General features: G+C 41.3%; 1 protein-coding gene across 1 annotated transcript in view; it reads right to left on the bottom strand.

Moving 5' to 3' along the window:
- LOC109938355 (secretin receptor-like) overlaps window positions 1-22,713 on the bottom strand; it is a 64,832-nt gene that overhangs the window by 7,918 nt on the left and 34,201 nt on the right. The window contains exons 4-10 of the mRNA XM_048599008.1: window positions 21,272-21,375; window positions 21,024-21,121; window positions 19,045-19,177; window positions 15,379-15,532; window positions 15,196-15,256; window positions 12,156-12,225; window positions 7,840-7,931 (exon numbers count right to left, since the gene is read on the bottom strand). Coding sequence (XP_048454965.1) covers window positions 7,840-7,931; window positions 12,156-12,225; window positions 15,196-15,256; window positions 15,379-15,532; window positions 19,045-19,177; window positions 21,024-21,121; window positions 21,272-21,375 — 712 coding nt within the window. The remainder of the gene's footprint in view (window positions 1-7,839; window positions 7,932-12,155; window positions 12,226-15,195; window positions 15,257-15,378; window positions 15,533-19,044; window positions 19,178-21,023; window positions 21,122-21,271; window positions 21,376-22,713) is intronic.

Genomic DNA, 22,713 nt, shown 5'->3' with positions numbered 1-22,713 from the left:
GACCTCCTCCAAAGCTCCTATCATTGCTTATCACAGATGCCATACTTCAGCCAATTTCATTCACTACACATGATATCAAGAAATGATTGGAAGCATGGATACTGCAAACACAATGGGCCCTGACAACATTCTTGAAATAATACTGAAGACCTGTACTCCTGAACTTGCTGCACTCCTAGCCAAGCTGTTCCAGGTATACTAAAGGCGCCTAACCAACTAAGTATATCCTGTATGCAAAAAGGAAAGGAAAAATCCAAACCAGTCAGTTACTGCCCATCAGTCTCAATGATCAATAAAACGATGGAAGGGGTCATCAACAATGCTATCAATCAGCACTTGCTTAGCAATAACGTGCTCACTGACACTCAGTTTGGGTTTGATCATGACCACTCAGCCTCTGATCTCAGTACGGCCTTTGTCCGAATGTAGGCAAAACAACTGAAACACAAGATGAAAAATAAATGTGACTTCCCTTGACACCAAATCAGTATCTGATCAAGTCTGGCATTGAGGAGTCCTACCAAAAACAAAGTCAATGGTAATCAAGGAGATAATGTTGTGCTGGTTCGAGTCATACCAAGGACAAAGGAAGATGGAGACTGTTGGAGGTCATTCATCTCAGCTCCAGAGCATGTCTGCAGGAGTTCTTCAGTGTTATGCTTCACTAGCATCTTCAGCTGCTTTATCAAGGCTCTTACCTACTTCATAAGGTCAGATGTGGGGATGTTCACTAACAACTGTACAATGTTCAGCACCATTCATGATTCCACAGACACTGAAGCAAGGCAAGTCTAAATGCAACAAACCTGGACAATATCTAGGCTTGAGCTGATAGGTAGCAAGTAACATTTATAAGGGTGGTAGTAGTCTGGTGGTATTATCGCTACAGTATTAATCCAGAGACTCAGGTAATGTTCTGGGAACTCAGGTTTGAATCCTGCCTTGGTAGAATTTAAATCCAATAAATATTTGGAATTAAAAGTTTAATGATGACCATAAATCCATGTTGATTGTTTGAAAAATCCACCTGGTTCACTAATGTCCTTTAGAAAAGAAAATATACATCCTTACCGAGTCTGGCTTACACATCGGCCACCAGACCTACAGCTATGTGGTTGACTCTTGATTGACTTCTGGGCACAAGAAAGAATTTACCCTTTGCCCTTGACTTTCAATGACATTTTCATTATTGAATCCCACATAATCAACATCCTGGGGTTACCACTGGCCAGGAACTACAGCCAAAACTTGTCTACCATTTACAAGGGACAAGTCAGGAGGAAGATAGAACACTCTCTACTTGCCTGGATGAGTGCAGCTCCAACAACACTCAGGAAGCTTAACACCATTCAGGACAAGGCAGCCTGCTTGACTGACACCACATCTACAAACATTCACTCCCTCCTCAACTAAGTCAAATTGGCAGAATAGTGTACCATTTACAAGATTTTCTGCAGAAATTCACCAAGAGTCGTTAAACACCACTATCCAAACACACCAGCACTACCATCCAGATGAACAAGGACATAAGAATACCACCATCTGCAAGCTCCTCTCCAAGATACCCGCGATTGTGATTTGAGTTCAGAAGTAGGGATGTCTTACTGCAGTTATACAAGGGCTTGGTGAGACCACACCTAGAGTATTGCGTGCAGTTTTGATCTCCCCACCTAAGAAAGGATATACCTGTCATGGAGGGAGTGCAGCAAAGGTTCATTAGGATGATACCAAGGACAGCAGGGCTGCCTGATGAAGAGAGATTGGTTTGACAGGGCCTGTATTCACTGCAGTTTAGAAGGATGAGAGGGAATTTGATTGGAATGTATAAAATTCTAACAGAGCTGAACAGACTTGATACAGGAAAGATGTTTTCCATGGCTGGGGAGCCTAGAGCCAGGGGACACAGTCTCAGGTTATGGGGTTGAATATTTAGGACTGAGATGAGTAAAAATTTCTTCCCTCTAAAGGTAGCTAACTTGTAGAATTTTCTGTCACAGAAGGCTATGGAAGCCAAGTCATTGAATATATTCAAGGAATATTCATTTTTTAGATGTTAAAGGCATCAAGGGGTATGGGAATTAACAAAACTAACTGTATACATGGATATAATAGCTCAGACTTACATAAAGCCTTAGTTCTCTATTAACTTATGTTTTTGTTGCATTACATACATAAGTGACTAGTAGACCAAATGACTAAGTAAGGTCTGAAGAAGGGTTCTCATCATAAATTTATAATGTGAATTGTTGTGGTCTCAACATGGACCCCTGCAGAGCTTCACCAATCACCAGCTGCCATCCTGAAAAATACCCCTTTATCCCCAATCTCTGCCTTCTGCCAGTCAGTCAATCCTCTATCCGTGCCATTACCTTGCTCCTAATACCATGGGCTTTTATCTTATTCAGCAGCCTCTGGTGCAGCACTTTGTGAAGATCTTTTAGAAATTCAAATAGATCACTTCCACTGGCTCTCCTTTGTCTAACTTGCTTGTTAGCCCCTGAAAGAATTCTAACAGATTTTTCAAGCATGACTTCCTCTTAATGAAGACATTCTGACTCAGCCCTATTTAACCATGCACTTTCAAGTACTCTGCAATCTCATCCTTTATAATGGACTCTAAAATCTTATGAATTAATAAGATCAGTCGAACCAGCCTATTGTGATCTGTCTTTCTGCCTCCCTCCTTTCTTAAACAGGGCTGTTACATCAGCCATTTTCCAGTCCTCTGGACTCTCCCTGAACCCAGTGATTCCTGAAATCACTACCAATGCCTCTACAATCTCCTCAGCTACCTCCTTTAGAATGTTGGTGTGTAGTCATAGAATCATAGAGATATATAGCTCACAAACAGACCCTTCAGTCCAACTCGTCCATGCTGACCAAATATCCTATATAAATCTAGTCCCATTTGCCAATGTTTGGCCCATATCCCTCTAAACCCTTCCTATTCATATACCCATCCAGATGCTTTATAATTGTTCTAATCATACCAGCCTCCACCACTTCCTCTGGCAGCTCATTCCATACACGCACCACCCTCTGCATGAAAAAGTTGCTCCTTAGGTTCCTTTAATATCTTTCCCCTCTTGACATAAACCTATGCCCTATAATCTTGGACTCTCCCCACCTGGGGAAAAGACCTTGCCTTTTTATCCCATCCATGGCTTCCATTATTTTATAAACCTCTATAAGGTCACCCCTCAGCCTCTGACACTCCAGGAAAAATAGCCCCAGCTTATTCAGCCTCTCCCTATAGCTCAAACCCTTCAGCCCCGGCAACATCCTCATAAATCTTTTCTGAAACCTTTCTAGTTTCACAACATCCTTCTAATAGGAGGGAGACCAGAGTTACACAAAATACTCCAAAAGTGGGTGAACCATCTGGTACAGGTGATTTATCCACTTTTAGACTGTTCAGCTTCCCTAGCACCTTCTCCTTAGTGATGGCTAATAAACTCAACTCTGCCCCCTAACTCTATTAAACTTCTGGTGTGCTGCTGGTGTCTTCCATTGTGAAGACTGATGCAACACACTTATGTAGTTCTTCCGCCAGTTCTTTGTTATCCATTACAACATCTCCAGCCTCATTTTCCAGTGTTCCAAAGTCCACTCTTGCCTCTCTCTTACCTTTCATATTTCTGAAAAAAAGACTCTTGCAATCTTCTTTTATATTACTAGCAACCTACCCTCATTTTTCATCTTCTCAACTTTACCGTTTATTTTGTTATCCTCTGCTGGTTTTTAAAGGCTTCCTAATCTTTGGTTTCCCACTAATCTTCACCACATTGTATGCTTTTTTCAACTTTTGCGCTGTCTCTGGTTTCCCTTGTTAGCCATGGTTTCCTTGTCCTCCCCTTAGTGCGTTTCTTCTTCTTTGGGATGAATTTCTGCTGTGCCTCCCGAATTACCCCCAGAAAACTGCACCTATTGCTGCTCTATCATCTTCCCTGCCAGGCTCCCCCTTCTAATCAGTGGCCAGCTCTTCCCTCATGTTTTTGTAGCTACCTTGACTCAGTGTAATTTTGTTACATCTAATTCCAGCTTCTCCCTCTCAAACTGCAGGGTGAATTCTATATATGGTCACTGTCCCCTAGGGGTTATTTCACCTTAGCTCCCTAATCAAGACTGTCTCATTACACATTTCCAAATTTAGAATTGCCTGTTTCCTATTGGGATCTACCACAAGCTACTCCAAAAAAACCATCCCGTAGATATTCCATAATTCCTTTTCTTGAGATCTGCTACCAGACTGATTTTCCCAGTCCACCAGCTTATTTAAGTCCCACATGATAATGGAACAGTGCCTTTGTTATAGGTCTTTTCTACCTCCTGACTTATTTCTTCCCCACATTCTGACTACTGCTAGGAGGCTGTACGTAACTCACATCAGAGTTTTTATTCCTTTGCGGTTCTTCAACTCTACCCATCCAGATTCTACGCCTTCTGACTCCATTTCATTTCTTGCTATTAATTTAATTTCATTTCTTATTAACAAGGCAACCCATGCCCCCCCCCAACCCCAGCGCCCATCTATCCGGCCTTTTACAAGGACACTTAGCCTCGGATATTTAGTTCCTAGCCCTCATCCACTTGCAGCCATGTCTTTGTGATACTCACAGTATTTTATCTACCAATTTCAATCTTTTTCTCCTCTTTCACTGAATTCAAAACTGCTCCCAATCCTCAGACTTGCTGCTTTTTCTAGCAATTTTATATGTATCCTCTTTGGATCTAACATAATCCTTAATTTCTTTTGTGAGCCATGGTTGAGCCACCTTTCCTATTTTATTTTTGTGCCAAATGGGAATTGTAATTCAAGCATACATTAATTAAATATTCGCCATTGCCTAGCCACTGCCAATCCTGTTCGTAAGGTTCCCCAATCCATCCTTAATAATTTGTATCTTATGCCTTCATTTATTTAATATGTATTTAAATGTAGGACAAATATTTTTGGATTCAACTATTCTCTCTACATCTTCTATCATTATATGATAATTGTCATTTTATTGTCACTCTTCCCCAAAAGAGATTGAGAAATGGGAAATGTCCCATTTTCTATAGATTTTCCTGACCACCTTTCTTAAATAATGGCACCACGTTAGCCAACCTCCAGTCTTCCAGCACCTTACCTGTGGCTATCGATGGGCCCAGAAATTACTTCCCTAGCTTCCCACAAAGTTCTAGGGTACACCTGATCAGGTCTCAGGGATTTATCCACCTTAATATGTTTTAAAATGTCTAGCATCTCCTCCTCTGTTATAGGGACACTTTTCAAGATATTGCTATTTATAACCCCAAGATCTCTAGCTTCCATATCCTTCTGCATAGTAAACACTGATGCAAAATACCTGTTTAGTATCTCACTCATCTTCTGTGGTTCCACACAAAGGTGGCCTTGCTGATCGTTATGGGGCCCTATTCTCTCCCTAGTTACTCTTTTGTCCTTAATGTATTTGTAGAATTCCTTTGGATTCTCCTTGACCCTATTTGCCAAAGCTATCTCATGTCCTCTTTTTGCCCTTCTATTGGGAGGTCATGCTGTGGCTGTATTGGTTAGGCCATTTTTGATACACTGCATTCAATTCTGATCTTTCTGCTATAGGAAAGATGTTGTGTATCTTGAAAGGGTTCAGAAAAGGTTTACAAGGACGTTGCTGGGAATGGAGGGTTTGAGCTATAGGGAGAGGCTGAGAAGGCTATTTTCCCTGGAGAGTCGGAGAATGAGGGATGACCTTATAGAAGTTTACAAAATCATGAATTGTATGGATAGGGTGAACAGCTAAGGTCTTTTCCCCAGGATAGTGGAGTCCAAAACTAGAGGGCATAAGTTTAAAGTGAGAGGGGAAAGATTTAAAAAGGGACCTGAGGGGCAGCTTTTTCACGTAGAGTGTGGTGTATGTATGGAATGAACTGCCAGAGGAAGTGGTGAAGGCTGGTACAATTACAACATTTAAAAGGCATCTGGATGGGTACATAAATAGGAAGAGTTTGGATGGATATGGGCCAATTGCTGGCAAATGGGACTTGATTAATTTAAGATGTCTGGTCAGCATGGACGAGTTAGACCAAAAACTTTCCATGGTCTACGTCTCTATGACTCTATGACTGTCACTGGACATCAAGGCAGCTATCCCGAGTATAACATTTTTACATCGGTGTGTTTGCCATAGCTTTGCCATTCTTCCTAAATTAAGGCTCTGAAACCTGAGCACTGTGGTTGGAATTCTACATCACTAGCAAAGGCCTGGCAGGCTAGAGATGTAAGTTTGGCTGGAACTATGCTCGCTGCCTGCCCATGTTGACTGATATTGGCTGCGTTTGCTGGCAATGCAACTGCAGGGGTGGACTCACCACCAATGCACTTGCAGTGCATGTGATATGTCTACTAGCAACATGCAACAAGCTGCCTGCATCAAAATTTCCCTTGCGTTTCAACCCAGGTTTACCAGACGGCCTCCCTTCCCATAACAGACTCACTGCATTGGGTGACTAAAAACCGAAAGAACTGCGAATGTTGTAAATCAGGAACAAAAACAAAGTTGCTGGAAAAACTCAGCAGGTCCGGCAGCATCTGTGAAGGAAAAAACAGAGTTAACGTTCCAGGTCCAGTGACCCTTCCTCAGAATGTGTGCAGGTTTCCTTCGGGTGCTCCCGTTTCCTCCCACAGTCCAAAGATGTGCAGGTTAGCTGGATTGGTCATAGTAAATGTTCCTGTAGTGTGCAGGCTAAGTGGGTTAACTGTGGTGAATGTGGGATTACAGGGATGGGATGGGATGGGATGCTCTTCGGTGCATCAGTGCAGACCCATTGAGCTGAATGGCCCCTATCTGCACTGTAGGGTTTCTAGAGTCTGTGGGTGTGAGGCTGGAAAAGCACAGCAGGTCAGACAGCATCAGAGGGGCAGGAAAGTCACTGTCCTGATGAAGCGTTTCGGCCTGAAACTTTGACTCTCCTGCTCCTCTGACGCTGTTTGACCTGCTGTGCTTTTCCAGCCTCACAACTATGTTCTCTGGCTTCCAGCATCGACAGTCCTTATTGTCTCTCTGTAGAGATGCTATTTATGTTTCTTGGTATGTTTAAGGACTTCAATTGATAATGGGTCTGCATGTCTATCCATGGGCCCTCCTATCCTTGATTTAATTCTGGCAGAGGAAGCCTGGTATAGCACCATCCTTCCAAACGCCCCTCTCACCTCAAAACATAACTTGAGAAAGACCATAAAATGCCACCAACGAATTGTCAGTGCTAATATCATTTTGTTATCATTATCATTTTCTGGTTGTTCTGTACACACTCAGTATTTTGTAAAACTTCTTTACGTTTAAAAAGCTGGACACAGATTAGCATGGCAAACAACATATGCTAGAATAGAAGTAGATACTGGATTGGATTTTGCAGTACTATTACATAGAATATTCTTTTATTTGTCCATGAGCAGTGGCAAGTCCAGCATTTATTACCCCTTACTAATAGCGTTGAAGGGGTATTGGTTAGCCACCTTCTTGAATTGCTGCAATCACTGCACTCCATGTGGTGTTTGGTTGAGAGCTTCAGGATTTTGACTTATCACTGATGAAGGAATGGTGGTATATTTTCAAACTGGAGAGGAATTTGCAGGTGGTGATATTCCTTTGTGCCTGACGCCCTTTTACTTTTAAATGGCAGAGATTGGAGGTTTGGAAAATGCGGTTGAAGGAGCCTTGGTGAGCTGCTGCAGTACATCTTGTGTTGGTGGTAGAGGGAGTGTAGCTGGTTGGATTGCCAGTCGAGCTCACTGACTTTCTCAAAGCCAGAATCAATTTCACATTAAGAGGACTGATAGGTATGATAACTTACCTGTACTGGTTTAAATCTTTTCCCACTGCATCAGGCATAATCAGCTTTTTCATTAATGTCCGAATGATGCGTACAAAGAGAACAAAGTTAATCTGTGAAACAGAATAAAAGGAAATGTGTACATTTTAGAAGTTGGCAGGACAAGTTGATAAAGCTTTTACAAAAACTTCTGCAATTCTAGCTTTATAAATAGGTACCTATAGCACAAAATATAAATGTGTAACATCCATTTTCTGGGTACTACAAGTCATCCAAGAGAGCCAAAACTCCCAATGGGTATAAATACTTTTGCAAACACAAGTAACACTGGATGTCATATTGATGAGGACATTTGTGTTCACCAAAAAGGATGCAGGGTAAAGGTCATAATGTTAATCATTGTAAAACACTGATTTAACATCAGCGCTGCCACTTTGGATCCTAATGCTCTCACTATCACCATCACTTTACTGCTCATGAACAAAAACAGAAGTTGCTGACGAAGGGTCACCGGACCCGAAACGTTAACTCTGTTTTTTTCTTCACAGATGCTGCCAGACCTGCTGAGCTTTTCCAGCAGCTTTGTTTTTGTTCCTGATTTACAGCATCCTTAGTTCTCTCGGTTTTCCTTAATTGCTCATAACTGAATACATAGGAACATCAGAACTGGAGTAGGCTATTCAGCCTTTCAAGCCTGTTCCACCATTCAGTGAGATCATGGTTGATCTGTGGCCTAATTCCACATTCCTGCTTTTGGCCCATATCGCTGAATATCTTTACTTAACATTCAATAGAAGGAGAACACACACCAGTGAGAGTTATTTGCTGAGTGATTTCAGATGACTGTTTCTGTGATGTTATTTGTCTTTGGTGCTTCTGATAATTTTTTCAAATTGCTAACATCTACAGGGAGTTGCTGTAACTGCTAAAATAGATGAGTAAAAGGCTTCTGCACAAACCATTCATTACTGGGAGGCTTTCCTTCTGGATTGCAGCAGGACTCAGAGAATAAACAGAGGAACAAACAGAGGAAGAAGTGAAAGGAACAGAAGGGGGAAGAAGGGCTCTTAATAAGGGGTCATGTCAGCCTAGTGTATTCGGCAAGAATGTCTCTTAACTGAAACTTCATAAGAAACTGTGCTTTATTCAAAAATATCTTCCCTGAAATCTACTAGCTGTTACAACCTCAACTGCAACCTAAAAGCAAAACATTGACTATATTGCCAGTGTAGCTTTTCTGTGTCTGGCTTCTTCCAGTTGGGAGAGGGAATAGTTGTAATATCTCATAGTTTGCTGTCCATAAAGGAGGTCACCGACACTCTGTATATATGCTTCATTTCAATCCTCCTTTCCAGAGAGTAACCGGTAGAGAAATCACATGGGTTTTAAGAGGAATGCAGTTTTTCCCATGGTTTAGGGTGTTGTTACTTGTTGCACACACATCACCCATTGGGCACTGCAAACTCTGAGATGTACCACAAGATAAAAAGGATTGCATTCCCTCAGTGACCTGCTGGATGGTGTGGATAAATATAAGGTTATCCACTTTGGTAACAAAAATAGGAAGGCAGATTATTATTTGAATGTCCGTAAATTGAGAGAGAGGAATGTTCAATGAGGCTTGGGTGTCCTTGTGCACCAGTCACTGAAAGTAAGTGTGGGTGCGGCAAGCAGTAAAGAAGGCAAACTTTGGCCTTTATAGGAACAGGATTTGAGTATATTTGCTGCAAATATAGAGGGCATTGGTGAGGCCTCATCTGGAACATTATGTGCAGTTTTGGTCTCCTTATCTGAGGAAGGATGTTCCTTTTATAGAGAGAGTGCAGCAAAGGTTTACCTAATTGATTCCTGGGATGACAGGACTGATGCATAATGAGCAATTAGGTCAGTCAGGACTGTATTCACTGGAGTTTAGAAAAATGAAGGTGGATCTCACCTATAAAATTCTAACAGGACAAGACAGGTCAGATGCATGTTCCCGATGGCGGGGCAGTTCTGAATCAGGTGTCCTAGTTTAAGGATAACAGGTAAACCTTTAAATACTGAGATGAGGAGAAATTTCTTCATTCAGAGAGTGATGAGCCTGTGGAATTGACTACGACAGAAAATGGTTGAGGTCAAAACATAATGTGTTTTTATGAAGGAGATAGATAAAGCTCTTGTGGCTAAAGGGATCAGAGGATTTGGAGGGAGGCGGGATTAGAGTATTAAGCTCGATGATCTGCCATGATCGATATTGAAGGTGGAGCAGGCTTGAGGGGTCAATTGGCCTACTCCCACTCCTATCTTCCATGTGTCTATGTTTCTGTGCGATCATATACAGCAAATTATACAGGTCACCATAAAAATGTAAAGTCACCATACTCCTGGCTGATCATAGGGCAACTCTCTCATTAGAGAGAGACAACTGGTGGTTTATCCTGAGGGACACCAGGGCTCAGGCAAGGGACAGATTAAGATGGTGGGACATTCACGGTAAAGTCAACCAGTACACTGTATTCTGGCAGTAGTTATGATGCCAAATGGCCACATTCTGTCCTGTGAGATTCTGTGAACTGGGAAGAAACTATTGAGCAAACAACACTTTCAATCCATTGACACGTAATTGTCAAAACGATAAAGATCTTAAAATGTGAAATCTTGTAATGTGATCCTTTTAATTGAGGCAGCCACTAGAAATTCAGATTGCTTTTTAAATTTTAGTCTATGTTATAATCATTGAGAAATTTCTGAATGTTACAAGAGATGTGAATATTGGATCAATCGTTAATAAGTTTGCAGATGACACCAAAATTGGTGGTGTAGTAGACATGAAGAAGGTTATCTCAGAGTACAACGGGACATTGATTAGATAGGTCAATGGGCTGAGCAGCTGCAAATGGAGTTTCATTTAGATGAATGTGAGGTATTGCATTTTGGTAAGGCAAATCAGGGCAGGACTTATACACTTAATGGTAGGGTCGTGGGGAATGTTGCTGAACAAAGAGACCTTGGGGTGCAGATTCATTGTTCCTTGATGGTGGAGTCACAGGTGGACAAGGTAGTGAAGAAAGCGAAAACAAGAAATGATGGATATCACAGCGGGTCAGGAGGCATCCATGAAGAGACAGCAAGCTAGCATTTTGAGTCTAGGTGGCTCTTTATCAGCTCTGATGAACAGCCATCTAGACTCAAAACTTTGCTTTCCCCACAGATGCTGTGTGACCCACTGTGATTTCCAAAAGAATTTTTTTTCAGTAAAGATTCCAGCATCTACAGTAATTTGCTCCTACATAGTGAAGAAAGTGTTTGGTACACTTGCCTTTATTGGTCAGTGTATTGAGTATAGGAGCTGGGATGTCATCATGCAGCTGTACAGGACATTGGTTAGGCCACTTTTAGAATACAGCGTTCAATTCCGGTCTTCCTGCTACAGGAAGTATGTTGTTAAGCTTGAAAGGTGCAGAAAAGATTTACAAGGATGTTGCTGGGGCTGGAGGGTTCGAGCTATAGGGAAAGGCTGAATAGGCTCGGACGTCAGAGGCTGAGGGGTGACCCTATAGAAGTTTATAAAATCATGAGGGGTATGGATAGGGTAAATGGTCAAGGTCCTTTTTTCCCAGGATAGGGGAGTCAAACTATTGGGTATAGGTTTAAGGTAAGATCTAAGGTGCAACTTTTTCATGTAAAGGGTAGTGTGTGTTTGGAATGAACTGACAGAGGAAGTGGTAGAGGGTGGTACAATTACAACATTTGAAAGGCATTTGGATGGATACATGAATAGGAAGTGTTTAGAGGGATATGGGCGAAATGCTGGCAAATGGGACTTGATTAATTTAGGATATCTGGTTGTCATGGACGAGTTAGATCAAGGCGTCTGTTTCCATGTTGTATAACTCCATAACTCTATGACATTTACCATCATATTATGCACAATGATGAGACAAAAAAAAGGACCAAACTGCGGTCTATACAGCCAATTTAGTCTTGTAAATGATAGGAATGGAATTAGAGGTATCCAAGCACTGTTGTAGTCATTTTAAGTTTTAGAGATAGTGTAAAATGGGTGATAATGAATAGTTACACATTACACACTCCTCCTAATTTTCCTTTAATTGATGTCAAATGAAAGGGGTATCAGACAAAATGCTTAACAAATGACTGTTTTGTCTAGCTCATATTGCAATATTACCAAAAGCTACCGCATTTGAAAAAATAAATGCATGCACCATACATTATTCTGCAAATACTAAAATATTTGATGTACTTATGGTGTACAATCCAAACTGGTTAAAATGTAGCACTTGCACTAATAATTTACCAAGGTTTAGAATCATCTTCAATTAAAAAATACTTACCAAAATTGATACAACTGGAGGTCCTTTAATGATCCACCATATACGTACATCCGAGTTAACATTCCAGCAGCTATGGATTATAGAAACTATAAAGCTGTTTGTCTGATTTTAAATGATTGAAAACTATGAATTTGAACAAACTATTTGATTAATTATACTGGTACTGTATTTACATATTTGTAATTAATACATTTTAATTTGTCACCCTTTAGCATCAGCAAATAGTAGATATAATGTTGACACTAAATCTGAAATAAGAATTAAATATTCAGAAGATACTAAGATACAATTGTCAAAGTAGAAGGAAGGTGACAACTACCGTTTTTCATAAATATTATGGTAGACAATTTCACTATCATTTAATGGAGTTTCATAGAACATAGAACATAGAACATTACAGCGCAGTACAGGCCCTTCGGCCCTTGATGTTGCGCCGACCTGTGAAACCAATCTGAAGCCCATCTAACCTAAACTATTCCATTATCATCCATATGTTTATCCAATGACCATTTAAATGCCCTTAAAGTGGGCGAGTCTACTATTTTTGCAGGCAGGGCATTCCACGCCCTTACTACTCTCTGAGTAAAGAACCTACCTCTGACTTCTGTCCTATATCTATCACCCCTCAATTTAAAGCTATGTCCCCTCATGCTAGCCATCACCATCCGAGGAAAAAGGCTCCCACTGTCCACCCTATCTAATCTTCTGATCATCTTGTATGTCTCTATCAAGTCACCTCTTAACCTTCTTCTCTCTAACGAAAACAGCCTCAAGACCCTCAGCCTTTCCTCATAAGACCTTCCCTCCATACCAGGCAACATCCTGGTAAATCTCCTCTGCACCCTTTCTAATGCTTCCACATCCTTCCTATAATGCGGTGACCAGAACTGTACGCAATATTCCAAGTGCGGCCGCACCAGAGTTTTGTACAGCTGCAACATGACCTCATGGCTCCGAAACTCAATCCCTCTACCAATAAAACCTAACATACTGTACGCCTTCTTAACAACCCTATCAACCTGGGTGGCAACTTTCAGTGATCTATGCACATGGACACCGAGATCTTTCTGCTCATCCACACTACCAAGAATCTTACCATTAGCCCAGTACTCTGTATTCCTGTTACTCCTTCCAAAGTGAATCACCTCACACTTTTCCGCATTAAACTCCATTTGCCACCTCTCAGCCCAGCTCTGCAGCTTATCTATGTCCCTCTGTAACCTGCAACATCCTTCCGCACTATCCACAACTCCACCAACTTTGGTGTCATCCGCAAATTTACTAACCCATCCTTCTACGCCCTCATCCAGGTCATTTATAAAACTGACAAACAGCAGTGGCCCCAAAACAGATCCTTGAGGTACACCACTAGTAACTGAACTCCAGGATGAACATTTCCCATCAACCACCACCCTCTGTCTTCTTACAGCTAGCCAATTTCTGATCCAAACCGCTAAATCACCCTCAATGCCATGCCTCCGTATTTTCTGCAATAGCCTACCATGGGAACCTTATCAAACGCTTTACTGAAATCCAAATACACCACATCAACCACTTTACCCTCATCCACCTGTTTGGTCACCTTCTCGAAGAACTCAATAAGGTTTGTGAGGCACGACCTACCCTTCACAAAACCGTGTTGACTATCCCTAATCAAATTATTCCTTTCTAGATGATTATAAATCCTATCTCTTATAATCCTTTCCAACACTTTACCCACAACCGAAGTAAGGCTCACTGGTCTATAATTACCAGGGTTGTCTCTACTCCCCTTCTTGAACAAGGGGACAACATTTGCTAGTCTCCAGTCTTCTGGCACTATTCCTGAAGACAATGACGACATAAAGATCAAAGCCAAAGGCTCTGCAATCTCCTCTCTAGCTTCCCAGAGAATCCCATCTGGCCCAGGGGACTTATCTATTTTCACATCTTCCAGAATTGCTAACACCTCCTCCTTATGAACCTCAATCCCGTCTAGTCTAATAGCCTGTATCTCAGTATTCTCCTCGACTACATTGTCTTTTTCCTGTGTGAATACTGATGAAAAATATTCATTTAGCACCTCTCCTATCTCTTCGGACTCCACGCACAACTTCCCACTACTGTCCTTGACCGGCCCCAATCTTACTCTAGTCATTCTTTTATTCCTGACATACCTATAGAAAGCTTTAGGGTTTTCCTTGATCCTACCTGCTAAAGACTTCTCATGTCCCCTCCTGGCTCTTCTTAGCTCTCTCTTTAGGTCCTTCCTGGCTAACTTGTAACTCTCAAGCGCCCTAACTGAGCCTTCACGCCTCATCTCTACATAAGCCTCCTGCTTCCTCTTGACAAGAGATTCAACTTCTTTAGTAAACCACGGTTCCCTCGCTCGACCACTTCCTCCCTGCCTGACAGGTACGTACTTCTCAAGGACACGCAGTAGCTGTTCCTTGAACAAGCTCCACATTTCAATTGTGCCCAGCCCCTGCAGTTTCCTTCTCCATCCTATGCATCCTAAATCTTGCCTCATCGCCTCATAATTGCCTTTCCCCCAGCTATAACTCTTGCCCTGCGGTATATATCGATCCCTTTCCATCGCTAAAGTAAACGTAACCGAATTGTGGTCACTATCACCAAAGTGCTCACCTACCTCCAAATCTCACACCTGGCCTGGTTCATTACCCAGTACCAAATCCAATGTGGCCTCGCTTCTTGTTGGCCTATCTACATACTGTGTCAGGAAACCCTCCTGCACACATTGGACAAAAACTGACCCATCTGAAGATGGGTTTCAGAAGACAATTCCAAACCATGTAAAGAAAAAGGTGACTTTAATGTACTGTACACTTGTAGCTAAAGATACATTTGTATATAAATATGCTATAGTACCTTTGGAGGTTTTAGTTCTGTTAACCTATAATTTGTTTTGCTGTTTATATCTTGCTCTTAAAGTAATACTATCCTCCCCTTTAAATCACAAAGAAGGTTTGATCCAAAAGTTTCTTTAGGGCAAAAAATGTTTTTGATTCTAGGTTTTATTTATCATGAAAACATGGCTTACCCGACGTTCTCAAATATCTGTCTTGTAATTGACCAGGGTATGATAAAAACTGTTGGTGCACCTGAATGTGAAAAATGTAAAACAAAATCAACAAAATAAAAGGATGACAGTTTTTATCAAAATAAGAGGTTTAGAATTATACAAAAATATCTGCGATTTAATTTCTCAAAGTGAAAAACTTACCCCATCCTAGAATGACGTACCATCTGAAATATTTTTGCTCTGTAAAGACAGATACCACCAGAAGTGTGTGCAAGTACAATGCTTCCACCAGCAACCAACTGAAATTAGCCAGGACACAGTATTGGAAAAAAACGATAGCGACTTTACATTCAACCTAGGAACAAAGTAAACAGAAAACACAATAAATCACAGGCCAAGCCTTTACTTCTCTTGTTACAGAAACAGGTTAACTTATTATAATAAAACAAAGAACTGTGGATGCTGGAAATCTGAAACAAAAATCAGAAAGTGCTAGAGAAAGTTAGCAGGTCTGGCAGCATCTAAGGAGAGAAAGAAAACAGAGTTCTGAAGAAGGGTCACTGCAAGCGAAAGGTTTGCTCTGCTTTCTCTTCACAGTTGCTGCCAGATCTGCAGAGTTTCTCCCGTAATTTCTATTTTCTGTTTCAGGTAACTTATTACATTGATATACTATTAACTTTATTTTTATATCACTATGTTTATAATAATGAATTAATATTATTAATTTAGGCTGTACAGGTATATCCAAATAGCAATAATGTTAGCAAGGCTGCCTCCTGCAGCTTCCACCAGCCCAGATTCTGACACCTTGGTGGGAACATTAATGTTAGAAAATTTGGGAACATTAATGTTAGAAAATTTGGGAGCATAAGCTGATCAGCAGCTCAATGTAACAGCCGCACAGCTAATGAGGAAAAAATGCTCTAGGTAGTTAGTACTCGGCGGTCTGACGAAGATCAGTATCATGCAGCAGAGAAACCAATGGAATTGGCAATCAGGAATTTAGCCATTTGCACCAGCAGGCAGCTCAGTGGAGGTCATTAGCACTCATTGCCCAGAGTCTGCATGAGTGCAGCAATGCTATAGGAACCCAGCTCCTTCACCTTGCAAGGACACAGGGTAGTGCCAGCAAACGCCCAGCCGGAGGAGAAACCACATACAGGCCCCTCAGAAGGCTCCTCTCAGGACACTCAAGGGATGGCTGGGACGTCCACCTCTACCCTGCCTGCCCCTCACTGTCCCTTGGAAGTTCAAGCTGAGGATAATCCACTTGCCTCTGATGTGAAAACCCTCAGCATGTCAGGGCCATCCAGATACAAATGCCCCTGGGGTGGCCCAATCTACCCTCCGTAGGCAATGAGCTCCAGTGCTGAACAGGCTCTCTCCAGCCTAGCTGCAGAGCCTGAGTCAACATTAAGAAAGAAAAATCTTTTCATGGCATGGTGATAACGTAGATAACATTTCTCATTTGTATAAATGTTATTACTTTTCCACGACACTGTTTGAGTTTCTGCATAGCCCCAATTATAACAGTGTCAGCATAATGCTTAATGTCAAGTCCGTACAGGATGTACCGTGGATCAATGCTTCTGTTGATAGTTGCCTGTAGCATATGGACACAAGGTAAACAAAGTGTATACAGTGCAACTGTTTCTGTTGATACTGCTATCCCTCATGGTCAAACATCCCTATTCTTACCCTGGCCTCTGTGTCCAAAAGTAATGGTGTGAATGAAATGTGCAGCAAAGTCTGGAGCAAGGATGTGTACAGCACAGATGGAGCTAATGCAATAGCATTGCCAGGAATTAGATGGTTTGCAGGTCTGTGTCCTGCACAGTATATGGGTCTGTGTCAAATCTTATTGACCTCATATCAGTGGGTCTACAAACTCTCTCTCACAGGTTGAGATACTTATTCCCTACTCTGGTGTAGTGCCAACTATTTTCTTTCCTACTGGGTACTTTTCAAAGGTGACAGTGAATGCACTTCAATCAGTAGTGCCCATCTTCTGCCTCTACCTGTCAGTAAAGCCCCAAACATACAGATCACTTCCTGGTAGCCACTTTGCCATAAACTCTATAGGCTTAAAACCTCCCAAATCTCTACTCAACCTGTCTGCATGAGTCTGCACTGTATCTTGTTGCCTTTTCTCCAAGCCCCTGGCATATGAGGTGACCATGCCAGGTGTGGTCATACACTGACCCCCTTGAAGCTAGGGTGATCCTGGCCATAAACAAACACCCTTCCTGCATCAGTCAGTCCCATGCATGCTTAACCATATCACCCCTTACAAGTACATTACCACTCACCCTTCACAACTCTAATCTCCACCAATTCCCACAAATGGATTCCGAATTCTCTTGTCATGGCAATGGCTCCCTTTGATGCCCCTAACCTTGTTTCTCTTTCCCAGACAAGAGTTGCCCAAACCCATGACTGGTGGCTGTAGATCTCCTTGACCATGTTATATCTACCCCACAGATTTACTGCTATCAAGCCATAAGACTGACCGTGACCCATTCCCGAGGCTACAGAGACATGGATCTCAAAGGCAAGATTACCCTGACCAGACCTGTGACTGTGGCCAATCCCCTGGACTGGTACAGGAGGCTTCCCTTGACTTACTTTTCCAGGACCCCCTGACTGACAAGTGCCTCCATGGAATTCAGTGAGGACTTCTCCCCTAACAGTTTGAGACATGGCTGCTTTCTTGCTGCAGATGGTGTGTATTTGCTATGGCAGCTGCTGGCACATGGTGCAGCTATGAGATTGATGTAGTACACTGCCATACAGCAAGATGTAATCCCCCTTGACTGAGGACTGCTGACCAGCAAGATAAGCTGCCTGGGTTTGTGACTGCATTAATTGGTAAGGGAAGGCATGGATGCTGTGAGCATGCAGGTACATGCTGACCAGTGAGTGAGCATTAAGAGAGTAATTGATCTGCCCTGAGATACAGCCTGATCCAATCCTTGAGCTGGGTGCCTGTTCCTGCACGCAAACTTTCCTCGCAGCTGCCTTTCAATGCTAGTTACTGGTCCACTGTGCAATGCAGCATTGTGTTTCCTATATACCTGCAAATGGGTCAGAGAGATGCTATGATGTAATGTGGGATTCGTGAAATCGTGGACACCAATCTGTGGATGAGGGGTGTGCATGGGCAGTGCCCTGAAATGCTGTTTTGTGCTGAGCAACATGGAAGCTCCTTGTAGCCAGCAGTGAACTGAAGTTACCAAGTGCATACTATGACTTCCACACAGCCCATGTCACTCTGTCCCTATAAGATTCCATCCAATTTGTTTTATCCTTCCTGTAGCCCCTTCCACTCTCGGTTTTGAAAAGTAGGAGCACTCCTCTGAATGAGTGTTCATTGATATTTGCTACTGACTATCAGTATTTACCACTGTCTATCATTTCACTAAAATTAACAAAGTTTTCTTCAGTGTGTTTCAAGGACTTTCCTTCATTCTGTAAAGCTCCACTGCCTGGTTAGTTAAGGGCATTGGTTAGCTCAGTTAGTCGGATGGCTCATTTGCATGCAGGAGAATGATAATGGTGTGGGTTCAAATCCTGCACTGGCTGAATTTACCATGAAGCACTCTCCTTTTCAACCCTCAGGTTAAGCCACCACCAGTCATCTGTCTTCAATGACAGAGCAGCCCTATGCTCTAGTACAATTATGGTGACTTTTACCTAATTGATGACTGATCATAGTGATGGTACATTCAGTTCCATGTACCTTATACTTGGTTTTTGCCTCTTTATCATGCCATTCTGCTTATTTCTTAACCATAATTTAAGCAATTAAAAATTTTAAAATGACCACTAGAAATAATGATCAATTTTGCTAGGTAATGAAATAATTACCGGGTAAATAGTGCAGTGATGATAATCCTCACTGGAAAACAGGACACTGTCTTTTATGAAGATTGAAATTGCACGAAGAATGTATGACACAAACAAATGCATATGAATATAATTCCTGGTACAGTGAAGCTTCCTGTAAAAAATACAACATATTTCAGTTATATTAGTTACCATTTTAAACTATTTAAACTTATCTATGCTTCTATCTCTTTTAAAATAACACTATATCTCACATGGCATTGTGAATGCCAATACTGGGGACTAAATAGAAGTCATTTATTGTCACTTGTATTTTGTACAAAAAAAGTACAGTGAAAAGTGTTTAAGTCAGCATACCGTGGTGCCTCTATTAATAACGGAAGGCACAGATAAGAAAACAAGAATTAAAAATTTAAGACAAAGTCTATCTTAGTTCAATTCAAGCTTCTGGGTTTGGGAAAAGACAATGCTGATAGCAGAAAGGGAGACAATACAACTGGAATTGTAAGCATTTGCCTTCTGGGATGAATAACAAATTTTGTAGTTCTAAAGGCACGACCAAGCAGAATAGAATGAATGGGGCTTGTAGGCAATGGACAGAGGGGTCACTGAATACAAACAATACAGGAAAAGACTGAACAAGAAGTATGACTGAGACGACAAGGTGCAGAGCTGGATGAACACAGCAGGCCAAGCAGCATCATAGGAGCAGAGAGGCTGACGTTTCGGGCCTAGACCCTTCATCAGAAAAGGGGGAGGGGAAGGGGGTTCTGAAATAAATAGGGAGAGAGTGGGAGGCGGATAGAAGATGGATAGAGGAGAGGATAGGTGGAGAGGACGAGAGAGTTGCAGTGGGAGAGAGATCCCCTGAGGTTTGTCCGGAGGGAGGAGGGTAACTTCTTCAGGCTAGGCATCCTTAGAAGAGGCTTCGCAATGGGGTAAGACTGGTTAACATTAAGCTGAAACAGTTGGACTTATCAAAGTACTCACAGGCTGGTGTGTAAATTGTTTAAACTTCATTTATAGGTTCCAGCTTTTATATTTCTTGGGCTAGCTAAGGAGAATGGGAAAGGCAAATAACCTTTCAAGGCAGGTTTTTCGAAAGACATTGGAATATACTTGGTTCATGCTGATCATGTGAATGAAAATACCAAAGCCCCATTTTGCAATAAAAATAAAATCGAGGCTAACAGTGCTCATCAATGTCAAAGAGTAAATCAAACAGCGATTTCTGGTGCTGAATCTGGTGTTGTCAGAGATACCCTGCTCCTTCACAGAATGTACAATTTAGTCCTTACCATACTCTGAAATCAATATAGCAATTGAAGCTGGGTTAACTTCCCACTGTGACAACAGGAAAAGATAGGGCTTGTGCACTTAAGGAAGTGAGTTCTAACCGTGTTATAAGTGATAGTTAGAGCTAACCAACCTAGCTGGCCCTATCATTTAATTTTACACATTAGGATTCTCATTTAATTTAATTTATAATGTAATTAGTCTTGGAGGGTTTTTTTTAAAGAAGAATTTCCATTTAGCAACAGAATCCAACCCTTCTATTTTTATTTGGATATATTGTCTGCCTTCTCAAAAGTTACGCTGTAGTTCCCAGTGACAGCATGTGCAGGTTCCCAGCTTCCATTTTTCCTGCTGGTGAAATGGTACCAACAATATAATATCCAGCCCTGCATATCATTGATGATTCTTCAATCTAATTGGTTAAAGAGCTCTTAGTCAGAGGCTGCTGTTCCTCTGTTTAAAGTACCATGCTCAATCAAAGGCCAGATGAGAACAAATCTGCACTCTTACGCTCACAAAAACTTGCTGAGTAGCTGCCAGGAAGGTGAACAAAACACTTTTTTTCCTTTTCTGATGACTAGTAAAACCTTGGACCATAGATAGTGTTGATCATTGATGCACCTATTGTCATATACATCTTTTCTTTTCCAAACAGATAAACACAAAACTTTTATGAACACTAATACTGCTGAAGTTGCACTTACCGAAATAGGCTTAGGATTGTGACTGCTGTGGACAGGAATATGAAAGAAATGCTGTTTCCCACAGTGTAAATGATTTTCAGTTTCATGTAGAATGCTGTCTTTATAAAAATATAAACAAATAACATTTTAAAAATAAACTCAACCATATCCAGCATATAGAACTGAACAGCCAGTCACAAAACAATCATTGTAGCATATGAGATGCCGATTGTCTTCACTGTGGCACATTTGTATTACTACATACATACCTTGACATCATTTGTGGTATCATCCATGTCATATCCACAAGCTGTTCTGTATTCAGGGAATATATCAGACCACCCCTCACTTGTGCAATTTCGAGAAATGAAACCTGGTAAAAATTTTAAATAGATCATGATAAGACAGAAATTTAAATTAAGCTAGTTAAAGTAGAAGCTGATATAGGTTTTTTCCTCCAGCAGCAATGCAGCATTTACATAATGCAGCAATGCTTCTGTTATCCCTCATAGCATAAGAAACTAGGTATGGATAATGTGTATTAATTTAAAGCATAGATAAGGATACTTTCTAGATGGTATGGAGTTAAATACAAGAGACGTGGGCATTCAGGTGCAAAGATCTTTAAAATGTCATGAACAGGTGCAGAAAATAATCAAGAAACTAATGGAATGCTGGCCTTTATATCTAGTGAACTGGAGCGCAAGGATGAAGAAGGAACGCTGCAGTTATACAAACCCTGGTTAGACCCCACTTGGAGTACTATGAGCAGATCTAGGCACCATGCCTTAGGAAGGATATATTAGCTTTGGAGGGAGTATGGTGTAGGTCTACAAGGATGATATCTGCACTTTAGGGTTGTTATGATGGGAGATTATACAAATTAGGCCTGTTTTCTCGAGACTTTAGAAAGGGGTTACATGATCGACGTCTTCAAGATATGAACAGAAAAGACAAATTAAATAAAGATAAACTATTTCACCAACTGCAGATTCTAGAACTGGGTGGCAGAGTCTGAAAACCAGAGCCACATTGTTCAGTAGAGATGTTAGGGAGCAATTCTATATACAAGGGCTGGTAGATGATTAGAATTTTCTTCCACAAATGGCAGTAAATGCTGGATCAGTTGTTAATTTTAAATCTGAGATAGATACATTTTTGTTAAGCAAAGCTGTTAAGGGATATTGGGCAAAGGTAGGTAAATAGATTTAAGCCACAGATCAGCCATGATCTCAATGAATGGTGAACACGTTTGAGGGACAGAATGGCCTATTTCTGTTCCTATGTTTCTATGTTTTGAAGGATCCAAATGACATCAAATAACAGAGGCTATTACATACAATTACTACATTCATAGAGACAAGTGTCTGCATGAGTATGAGGCAATTTGTTTACAAGGAGCAGCATACTTCCTGCATGCCATGTTTCACATGATCTGAGTTAAGGCGATGTCTGATGTTGTTATACTCTCAGGTCACATGCATATGATACAGTGGTGATAACATGAGCGTGTCTCTTTAAGGTATATTGACATTCTGTGTCTCTTAACAGTATATTGACACACTGACAATGAGACATATTACAATGTCTGCATTTTTTAAGGATTAAAACAACTTCAAATAGATACAGAGATAGTAGGAACTGCAGATGCTGGAGAATCTGAAATAACAAGGTGTAGAGCTGGATGAACACAGCAGGCCAAGCAGCATCA

Source organism: Rhincodon typus, chromosome 7 (genome assembly GCF_021869965.1).
Source record: "Rhincodon typus isolate 14 chromosome 7, sRhiTyp1.1, whole genome shotgun sequence".
NCBI lineage: Eukaryota > Metazoa > Chordata > Chondrichthyes > Orectolobiformes > Rhincodontidae > Rhincodon > Rhincodon typus.
The sequence above is the reverse complement of the archived record's forward strand: the minus strand, read 5'-3'. Positions and strand labels throughout refer to the sequence as shown.